The sequence below is a fragment of the Cryptomeria japonica genome, chromosome 1 (genome assembly GCF_030272615.1).
Source record: "Cryptomeria japonica chromosome 1, Sugi_1.0, whole genome shotgun sequence".
Taxonomy (NCBI): domain Eukaryota; kingdom Viridiplantae; phylum Streptophyta; class Pinopsida; order Cupressales; family Cupressaceae; genus Cryptomeria; species Cryptomeria japonica.
Genome location: NC_081405.1, coordinates 141,989,112 through 142,002,496, shown reverse-complemented (window position 1 = coordinate 142,002,496; position 13,385 = coordinate 141,989,112). Strand labels below are relative to the sequence as shown.

Below are 13,385 nucleotides of genomic sequence, written 5' to 3'. Positions count from 1 at the left end.
TGTGGGACCTTGCGCAAGGGGGTTGAATCTCCATAGAAAGTCGACTTCCTTCTCCATCAAGGTGCAGGTGTTGAACGAACTCAACACTTCAAAACTAACTCCTAGGCCTATCCTAACAAATTGCAGAGGTAAAAGGAAAAGATAATTGATTGAAATCAAAGGAGGTGATGCACCAAGATAAGAGATTGTTACTCTCCCCACTCGAAATGGCACAAGGAATCAATTGAAATACCCAAGAGATGCACAAACTTCAGTTGCATGAGTGACTCAAATATGGAGGGAAGAGCCACAAAACATACACCTATGATGAAGGTAAGGAAACATAAACAACATGCATAAGTTGAAGGAAGGCAAGAATCTAATTTCAATTCATTCAAAGGCCAAAGGCCAAACTTACAGTTGCAGAAATGCAAAAATAATTACAAGTCTTCAAGAGAAGAGAAAGAGCATAGGAAAACTCAAGGCAGTAGGGAGAGAACCCTTTACAAAGAGGCTTAACAACCATATATAGAAAAATGGTTACAAGAGTGATCATGATCCCTGCATGTCAGTCCGAGAGTGCAGAGAAGTGCATGCACTTGACTTCTATACATGCAAGCAACCTAGCCGTACCCACAAAAGGCAACCCTGAGAAGGTGGATAGACTGACCTTCCAAAGTCAGAGTATGCAGACATGACATAAGTCACCACAACAAGCATGGCCCCGTACATCCCTTGATGGAAATCTTGCCAAAAACATTAAATGCACCCCTGTGGCACCACAAAAGAAAGTGTATAAGTCACAAAAGTCGTCGGAGCATTTAAAGCTTTGAGTGTTGATCACGCCATCCGGAAGTGTCGCCAGTCGGAAAGGAGTCTGGGGACTTTGGAAACTCAGGTTCCCGAAGTGGGGGAAGACAAGGAAAGAACCTCGGAACTTCGAGGTCCCAGGAAGGAGAAAAGACAGCAACAGGGAACTTCGAAACCGCAGGGTTTCGAAGGACTGAAAAAAAGGGCTAAGGAAGGAATTTCGGAACCTTGGGGTTTTGGAGTTCTGGGAAGGAAAAAGGGAAGCAAAGGAAGAGAACTTTGGAACCTCTGTGTTCCGGAATTCTGGAGAAAGGAAGAAAAAAGGCATGGAGGGAACTTCAGAACCTCGGGGTTCCAGAGAAGGCAAGGGAAAGGAACTTCGGAACCTCGGGGTTCCGGAGTTCCGGGGAACTAAGAAGGAGGCAAGGAAAAGGCGAAATCTAGCAAAGGAACTTCAGGACCTCGGGGTTCAGAGTTCCGGGGAAGGGAAGAAGAAGAGAAGGGAACTTCGGAACCTCGGGGTTCCGGAGTTTTGGGGAAAGAAAGGGAGGAACTTCGGAAACTTGGGTTTCCGAGAAAAGAAAGGAGAGACAGCAAAGGGAAGAAACTTCGGAACCTTGGGGTTTCGGAGTTCCAGAGAAAGAAAAAAACGAAGAGGGAGGGTTCCGAAGTTCCGGAGAAAAAAAAAGTGAGAAAAGGCAAAGAGAAGGAACTTTGGAACCTCAGGGTTCCGAAGTTCCGAAGAAGGAGAAGAGGAGAAGGCAAAGGGAAAGAACCTTAGAACCTCATTCCGGGGTTTTGAGGAAGGAAGAAAAGGCCACGGGAGGAACTTACTTCGGACAAGACAACACTTCACACTTCATGATTCTTTTGCTTTCTCCTTGATCAACTAGGGCAGTGTTGGTCCATGGATCATATCTCTGATCGGTTCTTACTGATGGACCAAGGGTGTCATAAAATGACAACAGTCTGATAAGCACCAATTTCCTTGATTGCTTTAAAGCATTTTTGGAGCTACGAAAAATAGAAGAGATTGCAAAATCTCCATTGTTAATGGTGCTATGAAATTTTTGTCAAATCTACTAGTGAAAAATTTCTCTTTGGGCATGATCGATAAGATGCATAATATAGTTTTTGTACTTGTTTTCCACTTCTTTTCATTGTATGAAATGTTTTTCTAGGTGACTATACTGATTTACAGAATTTGCTTCTCATTGTAGTATGTGTAAAAAGTTGAAATGAAAAATAGCATTTCGTCTGGCTACACGCTACGTACTAATTGTTTCAGCATGAAGTTGAAATACTTTATTTGTGTCTAGTTTGAATTTGACTTGTGTGCTCAATAAATTGAAAAACTCACGAAGCATCAAATACATAAGTACCATTTTGATTGCTATAAATGAATAGAAACATGGTAGTTGAAATACATTCTCCCTATTTCCTTACATTAATTTATTAAATGTGTTTGTTGTTGTCAATTGCTTTGACAAAGTGGACATCTTCAAAACCGTCCACTGTACATGCATAGCAGATATGAAAGTTTTAATTAATTCTCTAATCCTAGTCTTTTTCTCTTTTTGCAGGTTTATGGCTCAGGATTACTAGGCACTGTTGCGAAGTGCCCCAAAGTACCAGTGGACCACAGAATGAGTGATTACATTGTCAATCTGTGAACTTGAAATTTTGATTGAACATTTGAGGCCTTGTTATGTTGCTATCACTTAAGGATAAACCAAGTTAATGTTTCCTGCATTTGACTTTCCAACAATGATCTGGTATGGTTATTTGACAGGTGGCAATTTTGTTAGAACCTAGGGGCAGACACATATATAGCCCCTATGTTCTCTAAGTCAAGTCATATAACTTAAAGATGCTAGCGGACCATGAAGTTGTATCAATATAAAATGAATCTCTTCAGCATTCAGTAACGAAAATTCGGACTAAACCAATTACACCTTTCTTATTTTCTTAAATGCTCTAAGAGAGTTCTGCATTTTTTTTTGTATATTTATATTCTATATATAAATTTCAAAGGTATCTGCAATTTAAACATGGGATAGACTAAGTGTTTTTGCATACAACATGTATCAATTTTCTATGTTTTTATTTTTAGACATCAAAGAATTTATATAGATGATATGTCCAACTGCCAGAAACAAATAAATGGAGAACAAAATTTTCCAAGAAAGATAAATGACCAGATGCTCAAATTCCAGAATACTTTATTTGCTTCGATGTGAAGAAATACACAAAATGTTGCATAACTAGGATTGCAACTGATTCTCTCAAAGAATAATGTATATAATACATATTACAAATGATAAAACTAGTGTTAATATATGTGCAAGAGTTAGCCTTTCCAAACAACTTCTGGACTATCAATTGCTCCCAGAAGAGTTTGGTAGCTTTATCATTGATATGACGAGATAAGAAGTCTGCAACAAAAAAAAACTTCTTTAGTAAACAAATAAACATAAAATATATGCACAGTGCACATCCAAAATGGAATCTATACCTTGTACATACCATAACCTGAAGCTCACCCTTGTACAACACTTTCAATGAACACTTGTGTGGATCATCAACACTTTCAGTCAGAATCAAGAAGGTGGTTACAACACAGGTTCAGATCTAACAGAATCTCATTACCTCAGAGGCCTGATGGTACTCTCTTCCGTCTCTTTTTCTAATATAGTAACTTAAAAAAGGTAACACTTGCAGAACATGCAACCAATTTTTCATTAGTAATTTAAAGTTTAAAGTTTACCATTTTAAAAGACAACTCAGATCTAAGATTTAATTGCCTTCACAAATTGCCTCCAGGGGTTCCACGTGAGTGAGCCACATCAAAGGGTTCAAAAGCCACTTGATTCTTACAAGTCATAAGAAAATATTTGAACGTAACATTCAATAGGACCAAAGTAAGGTAAAGTATCTTATTTGCTTGAACCCTGTTTCTTGTCCTGTATTCAAAAGGAACAAAGACTGTATAACTAATCCATATCTTCTTTATTTGTATTAGAATACACCACTTGCTAGAGGCAACTGTAAACCAATTTCACATCTCCAAGAAAATTAAAAACGTAATAAAAAACAAATTGCAGCCAACAACCACCTTCTACGATTGAACAGCTCATCTGCAAAACCATAAGCTTATATCAAAGCATAAGTTTACATTTAAACTGAGCATTCTAACCAGCAATGACTACTAATCGTAAAGTTTCAAACATCTTACTATAAACATCATCCTTTAAGAAAACTATGAAAAGTTAAGAGCAAAATCATTTGCTATGTATATGATTAAGCATAATGCAAGAATTAATCAGGCCCTTAAATAATTAATCACCATTTAATATTCTAAGCACATATCCACAATACAAGGTGCATTATCATGTAAACACAAGGCAAAAATACTATGTTCCATGCATGAAAGTCAGCTAGGTGTTTCCGCCTGTCTGTACTATGGATGGCTACAGCTCAATCTGCAAAAAGTGCAATTAAAAAAAAACAAAGAAAAAAGGAGAAAAAATGGGATATAACTGGTGTGTAATTTAAACTGACTTTATATAATGTTGTGTAATTTGGCCCAGATTCAGGTTGTTCCACATAAATGTGAACAGCTGCATTACATGTTCTGTAACTCACTGTCGTTTGTTCTACTGATAAATGATAATGGTCAGATTTTTTCTCCCCTTGCATTTTGAAGGAATTCAATGGAGAATATGCACTAAAATTCAGAGTTCTGTGACTCGCGGCGAGTCACGCGAGTCCGCGGGCCGGGTGACCCCCGCCGGGTCACAGTGACCCTGACCTGGGCTCGGATGGGTCAGGGAGTGTGACTCGCCTGACTCGCCAAGTCAGCGAGTCACACCCTGACTCGCCGAGTCCGAGGCTTGTGACCCTGCCGCGTCAAGTGAAAACGTGTAGTCACAAAAACTTCAAAAAATGTAACATTTTTTTATGTTTTTTTTTCCATTTCCCTTTGTTATAACCCTAAAAGGGATTGGCATTCACTTTTATGAGTGGAAGAGAAGAAAAAAAAGAGGAAGAGAGAAAAATAGGAAGCCATAGTTTTGCAACCAGCTGAAAGGAAGAGGTGAAAAGCTTACACAAATCACATTGGGGCAGCACTACAGTTGCTCATTTCAAACACTTCTCAAGGAGTCCATAGAAGCTCATTTCAAACACTTCTCAACAAATTTGAAAGAGGTAAGTGTTAATTTTTATTGATTATGTTGGTTTTTTTTCTATATTTATGGATTTTTCGTTTTGTTATTTTTTTTTTAAGTTCAACTTTCCAAATCTATATTGCATATTTCAAAGTTCAATCACAATGAGATAAATAGAACAATAGCATAGCAAACCCTAGATTTTTTTTAAAATCTAGGGTTTGCTGATTTTTCTCAATTCTTAATTTCTTTCTTTGAAATTTGAAAATTTTCAAGAAAAAACACAATGCACAAATTAGTCTTTGCTGATTTTTTTTAATTAGTTTAAAATTTAAAATTTAAAACTTTGTAAAACACAATGCTCAAATGGTGATTTATAAAATTGTCTTATTGCAGCAGCCCTCACGTTTTGAAAACAATTTTTTTTCCTAATGGCTCATCCTAATCCTACACAACTTAAGCCTAGGAAACATGGTCAAAAAGATGAGGCATGGAAATACATTGAAGAATTCCCTGGTAGACAAAGAAATCAAACCAAGTGTTTTTTTGTAAGGAAATTAACCATGGGGGGATAAATAGATTGAAATATCATATTGCTGGCATACGTGGTCATGATGCTGAGCCTTGTCCCGAGGTACCTCCCGAAGCAATCCGTTTTTGTTACGTCCAATTTGAAAATTTTGAAATACATAAACAAACAAAAAAAAGACAAAGAGAGGAGTTATGTCATATTGGTTCCCCTCCAACCACATCCGCATTCGCATCCACAACTGCATCCATAGGTTGTGTTGGAGAGGGTTCTTCTATGCCTCCCTTTTGTCCTAGTACTTCTGCTAGTGCTAGTACTTCTATTTCTGCTCCTACTAGTCACACTTTTGGTCCTAGAGTGCGAAAATCCAAGATAGACAATTTTTTTGTACCATACACTACTCCTGGCGCACAGCGCTCGCTTGAGAGCATGTCTTGGAACAAGGAGGTCCATGATGAAGTAAAAAAAACAATTTGCAAGTTTTGGTACTTCTGCAACATTCCATTTATTGCAGTCAGATACTTTTTTATTTGATTGTTTTAAATTAAAATTTAAAATTTTATGGTTTGAAGTTGAAAATTGAAATTGAAATTGAAATTGAACTTTTCTTATTTAATCTATTTCAATCTGTGACAGATCTCCTTATTGGCAAGGCATGATTGATGCAGTAACCATTTGTGGGGCGGGGTTTAAAGCCCCTAGTGATACTGAGTTGAGTGGCCCTCTCTTGTTGGAAATGGTGGAAGATATGAAAGTTGACCTAGAGGAGCACCGCCAATCTTGGAGCCACAAGGGTTGCACCATCATGATAGATGGTTGGACTGATAGGAGGAATAGAACACTCCTAAATTTTCTTGTTTCCAGTGGAGGTGATTGATCATTTTACTTCTCTAAATGCATTGTGATTGAAATTGAATAATTTACATTCTAATTTATTGATAATTAATTTGTTTTATTTTCAGGATCCACCATGTTTCTGAAGTCCATCGATGCTTCCTCACATGTCAAAAATGCGGCATACTTATGTGAGGCTATTGAGGAAGTTATAGATGAGGTGGGGGAAGAAAATGTGGTGCAAGTGGTGACGGATAATGCAGCAAGTTATGTTGCTGCAGGTAAACTTTAAAAGTTTTCTTTTAAGTTTTAAGTTTTAAGTTTTAAACTTTTAAATATTAATGGTAAAATTTCTTGATACTTATCACATCTAATTCTTTAACTAATTTTAAATTGTTGCAGGAAAACTTTTGATGGAGAGGCACCCAAAAATCTTTTGGTCTCCATGTGCGGCCCATTGCCTTGACCTCATGCTCAAGGATATAGGTCAACTTGGATGGGTGAAAGGATGCGTTGAAAGGGCCGCGAATATATGCAAATTTATTTACAATCATGCATTGGTCCTTAGCATTATGAGGCAATACACGGGGGAAAGGGAGTTGGCTCGTCTTGGTATAACGAAATTTGCCTCAAATTTCCTCGCATTGAAATTCTTGTTAAAATCAAAGGCATCTTTGAGGCGCATATTTGTTGGTGAGGAGTGGACTTCCTCATCCTATGCTACGAAAACTGTAGGGATAGATGTAGCAGATTGCATTTTTGATGAGGTAGGTTTTTGGACCCCTTGTGCAGAGATTGTGCAAGTAATTTTATAAATTTATATGCATATTTTTGTTTTGTTCGCATTGTACAACTTTGCAATTTTTCTTATTTTCATGCACACTTGTGAGTTAACTATTTTTGTTTAACATTATTTGCAGGTCACTGAGCCCCTAGTAGTTCTCCTACGAGTTGTTGATGGGGAGAAGCCCGCTATGGACTACATATATGAGGGCATGGATAGGGCCAAGGAGGCCATTAGATCTATATATGCTGGAGTTGAGGATAAGTATAGGCCCATTTGGGACATAATTGATAGAAGATGGCATAACCAACTTCATAGGCCCATCCATGAAGCAGCTTATTACCTCAATCCATCATTTCGTTTCCGTGCTGATTTCAAAGCGGATGAGGAGGTTCTTAGCAGACTATATTCAGTAGTACAACGGATGGGCACTGATACCACAACTACACTGCTGGAGAAGGATGCATTTAATAATGCAGTAGGGGCGATCTTTGCCAGCCAATTGTGCAAAGGGGGTCGGACAAAATTGCAGGCAGGTAGAAAATTCTAAAGTTTATTGTTTTGCCAATAAAGTGTAATTCAATGCATTGCAGAAATAATAGACATGACATAATACAACATGACAGAATATAAAGAAACTCAGATCTTCATTGATTCATAATAATTTCAGTACAATGATGATGACCATACTAACCCTGTCTCCATGACCAAGGACTCGCTAATATATAAAGGTGACCGATCAGTTACCCGGTGTCAACTGTCGACAACCGACGGGTTAACTGCCGTCATTAACTCTAATTACATTAAATGGCTTATTGCTTAATTACCCGACAACATCATCCCCCCAAAAAAGAAATGTCGTCTTCGGACGACAGACAACAAAATGGGAATGATATGCCTACAATAGATAACAACTACGAACCCCACAAAATAACAACTACACACAAACTACTGAGGGGGTAAGGGAGGCATCCCTGATGGTCGGCTGGGGCTGCTACTGCCAACTGCTCCCGAAGTTGTACTACCTGGTCGGTCCGGTATCAGAGGTCCTGCTCAGCCCGCAACTACCGCTCCCGGGAACTCCTCACTCGAAACACTGCCTCCATCAATTCCTGATGCTTCGCTTCCAACTCGATTGCTAGGGTAGCAACTCTCGATTCTGCTGAGGCTCTCTCATTTGACTGCACTGCCAACTCTATCTTCACGACACTCAATTCTCCTCTCACGGTGGCAAGGATCTCATCGGTACTCCTAGCATGGGTGCGCTGCTACTCTAACTCTGTCTCCAATGCAGGGATGCAAGTGGCCAACTCCTCCTGAGCCCTATCCGCCCTGAGCTGAGTCTCTTGAAGCTCGAGATACCTATCTCGTACAGCCTGCTCAATCCGTCTGACCACAGATTGTATCCGACTCCCTCCGGCCACCTCCTAGCTCTGCCACTCTGCTCGCATCTCTGGAAGATCAAGCGTCGGCCATCCATGCTGCTCAAAACACTGCAGAAATGCCACTGCTACTCCAGATGTAGCAAACGCAAGGAGTCTCCGCAAAGTGAGTTGTTCGACAGACTCCTCTACTGTCGAGGCAACCAGTAACTGAACCTCCTCCTCCATCCTGGCTAAGAACTGCACCATGGCAGTAGGTCTCCCTTCTCCAATCCGTCCAACCTGATGCTGCTGCTGCGGTGATACTGCCCCCTCCTCCACCAGCAGTGTCTTTCTATTGCCCTTCTTTCTAGTGCCACTGTCCAAGTCGATAACCCCTGGAGGTGAAGGAATACAAGGGTAGAAAGGTGTGGGTGGTGCTTGCCTGCGTGGGGATGAAGGTAGAGCCGCATATCTGTCTAGCCATGAATCGACATCGTCCCCCGCCGGCCTCTACTTGACCGTCCTCTGGGCCTCCTCTGTCCTAGGTTCCGTCAGGATGACGGGCATGCGTGCTGGTGCACTCGCTGGTGTCGTCATCTTGGCTGTGACTGGCGATGGCTAGACTGGTGGAGGCTGAGGATGCATCTGACCAAACCCAGGTATGGGGATGGTAGAGATGGTACCCACTGTGACTCCAGATGATGCCAATGGTCCTCCCTCTCCTCCAACGGTTAGGAATGCTGGAGTAAATACCACCTGGCTGGTCCTGCCAACTCCCCCTCCAGGCATTCCACGATGCCCCCTTGGTACACTTGCCAACGATACTGTCTGAGTGGTGGGGGTCTCCTGCGGCGGTACTGGCTGCTTGGTCTGTGAAAACCTGAAGGTGCTATCTTCCTCTGAATCATCCGACCCCTCACTTTCCTCCTCACTAGTGCCATGTCATCCTGAATCCGTGTCACTGGCCGACACCACTACGTGGACCTGTCTCCTCTTCTTCCTGCTAGTTTGTCCCTCGGCGGTCGTCAAAATATCCAGCTCTGACCAATAAAATATAGCTGGCTTAAGGGAGTTGATGCTATCTCGCGACTGCCATCCTCTACGGTGTGGTGGCACCTGTACACGCACGGAATCTAAAAATAATCCGATAGCGTGATGTGACATATAAAATACTTTATGTTTCAGCATCATACAGTCGTGGGCTTTGTCTGAAAACAAGTAGACTGGCCCAATCATACACCGTGCCCTTTCTGAGTCCTGCCATCAATGCGATCAGAGGTACTGCCGCGTCCGACGCTCTGCTAGCGCCAGTCAGCCTGCTTTGTACTACGTCAAGTAAACATTGCCAGATGCCAGATTTTAAAAATGTCTTCTTTAGACCTCTTCCCTTCGGATCTAGGATGCGACTCCATTCTTCTGCAGTCAAGTTGTCCCTACACATTTCTTTTAAAAGTTGGGTTCTTCTTTCCTCGGACAACTTTGTTACCTTTTTGTCAATCTTTTTACCCTTGTCAGGAATGCCAAATACTCTCTCAAAATCATCAGAGTTAAATGAAACAATGATGCTAGTGTGCTGGAAATTGAATGACGATGTGCGAAGTTCAGGATCATATGTTTTAATCATTTGTCGTAGGCAGGGTTCGAATTCCTTAATACTAAAAATGGGCATCTGAATAGCATCATGGGCCCTAGCTTTTGCTAATTCAATTTTTATCTCAATATCTGACGGGCTCATGGCATTTTCCCACCATTGCCTGCACACCGTTCCAGCCAAACCCTCGAATAGAATTGTATCTGCGGTGACCTGCGTAACTATTCCCTTTCTTGCATCCTGTGCAATTGCTTTGCCCTTGTCTTGGTCACCCATTGCTACAGCAGGTTTCTTTCTGGCTTCCTTCTTGGCTTGCTCTTCTCTTTCTTGCAATTTCTTCCTCCAGTCTAGCTTTTTCAATCCCCTTGGTTCAGTCGCCATTAATCAAAATAAAATAAAAATTCCTTGTCTGGGGTTCGATTTATAACTGTTTCGAGCCTTAACTGTCTTTCGTTTTGTACGGATTTGCCTTGCTAATGTGGTACGGCTGATTTGATTGTACGGCTATCACTCGACAATTTTCTAACTAGCAAGTAGCTGATTTGTTTGTACCAATGTCTTTATAACCCGACAATTTTCTAACTGGCAAGTAGCTGATTTGTCCATACGGACGTCTTTATAACCCGACAATTTTCTAACTTGGCAATTTCTTGAGTATTCATGCCATATAAAACACTTAATGACAAAAAAAATAAAAAATAATAACTTTAACTTTTTTCTGTACGTCCCTTTCACTCAATTCCGTACGTCTGTACCGTACAGTTTTCTTTTGATTTTTTAAAAACTCAATTCCGTACATCCGTACGGCCTTTTCCGTATGATTGTACTTTTTTTTAATTTTAAAAAAATTCTGTACCGTACGGCCGTACGAACCCACTGTATTGTTATTTCCGTACGACAACATTTTTAAGTTTTTTAATTTTCCGTTTTTTTTCCTACAGCATCGTACGAGGTCGTACGGACCTACCGTACAGTCATTTCCATACGACCGCACTTACCTGTCTGCCTGGGCAGACCTCGTCTCTTGCCTCCGTTGGTGATAGATTTTCAACTTGGAGCCATTTACAACATCAGGCACCTCCATCCCGTCCATCGTCCACAGCTTGATGGCTCCGTTCGCGCCAACTTCGCGAATATTAAAGGGACCTAGCCATTTTACCTTGAACTTGCCTGGCTTAATTTCATTTCGACCGTTAAACTTCAATACCAATTGCCTCGGGGTGAACTGCATCCTTCTTAAATGTTTATCGTGCCAGGCTTTCCGTTGTTGCTGAGCTGTCTCCGTCGCCCACTGTGCCATCGTCCGTCTTTCATCCAACTTATTCAGGGCGTATAGTCTCTCCCGGAGGCTTTCCATGTCGCCTAACCTGTTGTCAATGGCAATTCTGAGACTTGGCACCATGAATTCCACTGGCACCACAGCCTCCTGGCCGTACATTAATTGGAATGGTGTCTGCCCAGTGGTTACTTTGTAAGTTGTTTGGTACGCCTAAAGTACCTACAGTAGACGCTCCTCCTAGTCTTCCTTCTCAACCCCGCAGGACTTATAAATTACTGACACCATGATTTTGTTGGTCGCCTCAGCCTGGCCGTTTGCCCAAGGATAGTACGGACTTGATAGAGAATGGAAAATTTTGAATTTGGTTGTCAACAATCGGATAATGTGGTTTACGAAGTGCCCTCGTCTATCACTTGTCAACTGTATAGGTATTTCATACCGGGTGATAATCTGTTCATAAATGAATCTCGCCGTACTAACGGCGGAGTTGTTTGCCAAGGCCCTCGCTTCGACCCATTTGGTCAAGTATTCGGTCGCCACGACAATGAATCTACATCGTCGGGCCCGGCTTGGTTTCAACGGACCAATGAAGTCTAACCCCCATCTTTCGAACAGCTCTTGAGCATTCGATGGGTTGAGTGGCATAAAATCCCTCTTTAACGGTCGTCCAGCGCGTTGACATGTATCACAACTTGTCAACCATTCTCTGGCATCATTATGCACTGTTGGCCACCATAAGCCTGCTAGTAAGACTTTCCTTGCCGTCGTGTCCGGTCCCATGTGTCCTCCTGCGACCCCTTCATGTGCTTCTCTCAGGACTCCTGGGATTTCCTCTTCCAAGACGCATCGTCCTAGGATCTGGTCAAGTCCCATCTTGTAGAGAAGGCCATTTATAAGTTGGAACGTTCTGCTTCTTAGTACAAGTTTTCGTCTTTCGCCTGACGACATTTCCTTAGGAAATTTTGAAGTTGACAGGTATTCGCCCACACTCGTTCACCAGGTACATCAACGCCTGGTGATCCACATAAAATGTGAATGGTGTCGCCAATAGGTAATGTCGGAATTTCTGGACGGAGTATACCATCCCGAGGGCTTCTCTCTCCGTCATGCTATAATTCTTCTCTGCTTTTGACAAGAGTCAGCTTGCAAAATACACTAGGGGGCCCAACCCGTGGTTGCCAACCTGCGCCAATGTGGCCCCTATGGCAAAGTTGGATGCGTCGACATGTACATGGAACTCTTTGTCTCAGTCTGGATATGTTAGGATTGGCGCACCTACCAACCGTGACTTTAACTCCTGGAAAGCCTCTTCTTGGGCCGTCCCCCAGATGTACGGCTCCCCCCTTCGTGTCAGCATATCAAGTGGGTATGATACTTGGGCAAAGTTCTTAATAAACCGCCTATAATACCCAATGTGTCCAAGAAATGACTTGACGCTAGTGACATCGTTGGGCTCCTCCATCTCCACAATGACCCGTACCTTGTCAGGGTCAGTCTTCAGTCCGGCCTTGCAGACAATGTGCCCTAGTAACTTGCCTTGAGGCACCATAAATCTGCATTTCTTGGGATTTAGGGCGAGGAGGGCTCGTCGGCATCTTTCCATGCATTCGCCAAGTGCGGCGAGATGTGCCTCTTCCGTGCTGTAAATGGACCAGTCGTCCAAGAATGCTTTGAAGTTTCCTACGGACATTTTGTCGAAAATATGGAGGATTATCCGTTGGAAGGTAGCTGGCGCGTTGCACAACCCGAATGGCATCTGGTTGTATGCATAGACGCCATCTTCTACGACAAAGGTGGTCTTCAATTTGTCCTCCTCTGCAATGGAAATTTGATTATATCCTGCGAATCCATCCATAAATGAATAAATTTCATGGCCCGCTACTTCCTCAAGGATGGTGTCTGTGAATGGTATGGGAAATGGATCTTCAATTGTGACAGTATTCAAACACCTGAAGTCTACACAGATTCTTATTTGATCGGCTTCCTTTTTCAAGGATACCGCAATGGGTGATACCCATTCGTTGGTCTGGACCTTGAAGATGATTC

At 41.9% G+C, this 13,385-nt stretch overlaps 3 protein-coding genes across 5 annotated transcripts in view; 1 reads left to right on the top strand and 2 right to left on the bottom strand.

The window, feature by feature from the left end:
* LOC131027621 (mitotic spindle checkpoint protein MAD2) overlaps positions 1 to 2,520 on the top strand; it is a 29,823-nt gene extending 27,303 nt beyond the window's left edge. Inside the window, exon 8 of the transcript XR_009102505.2 lies at positions 2,373 to 2,520. The gene's annotated coding sequence lies outside the window, so the exon portion shown is untranslated. The remainder of the gene's footprint in view (positions 1 to 2,372) is intronic.
* Positions 2,521 to 2,991: 471 nt separating this feature from the next.
* LOC131027633 (uncharacterized) overlaps positions 2,992 to 13,385 on the bottom strand; it is a 249,415-nt gene continuing 239,021 nt past the window's right edge. For 2 of the 3 annotated variants that reach the window (XM_057957702.2, XM_057957713.2), the window contains 2 exons: positions 3,316 to 3,752; positions 2,992 to 3,224 (listed from right to left, as the gene is read on the bottom strand). The gene's annotated coding sequence lies outside the window, so the exon portion shown is untranslated. Of the gene's footprint in view, positions 3,225 to 3,304; positions 3,753 to 13,385 lie in introns of all 3 variants that reach the window. The other variant, XM_057957708.2, reaches the window with a different exon arrangement.
* On the bottom strand, positions 10,639 to 11,498 carry LOC131027296 (uncharacterized). Its single transcript, XM_057957315.2, has 2 exons — positions 11,059 to 11,498; positions 10,639 to 10,735 (listed from the first exon to the last, which is right to left on the bottom strand). The coding sequence occupies exons 1-2, from the start codon at positions 11,496 to 11,498 to the stop codon at positions 10,639 to 10,641; spliced, it is 537 nt and encodes a 178-aa protein (XP_057813298.2).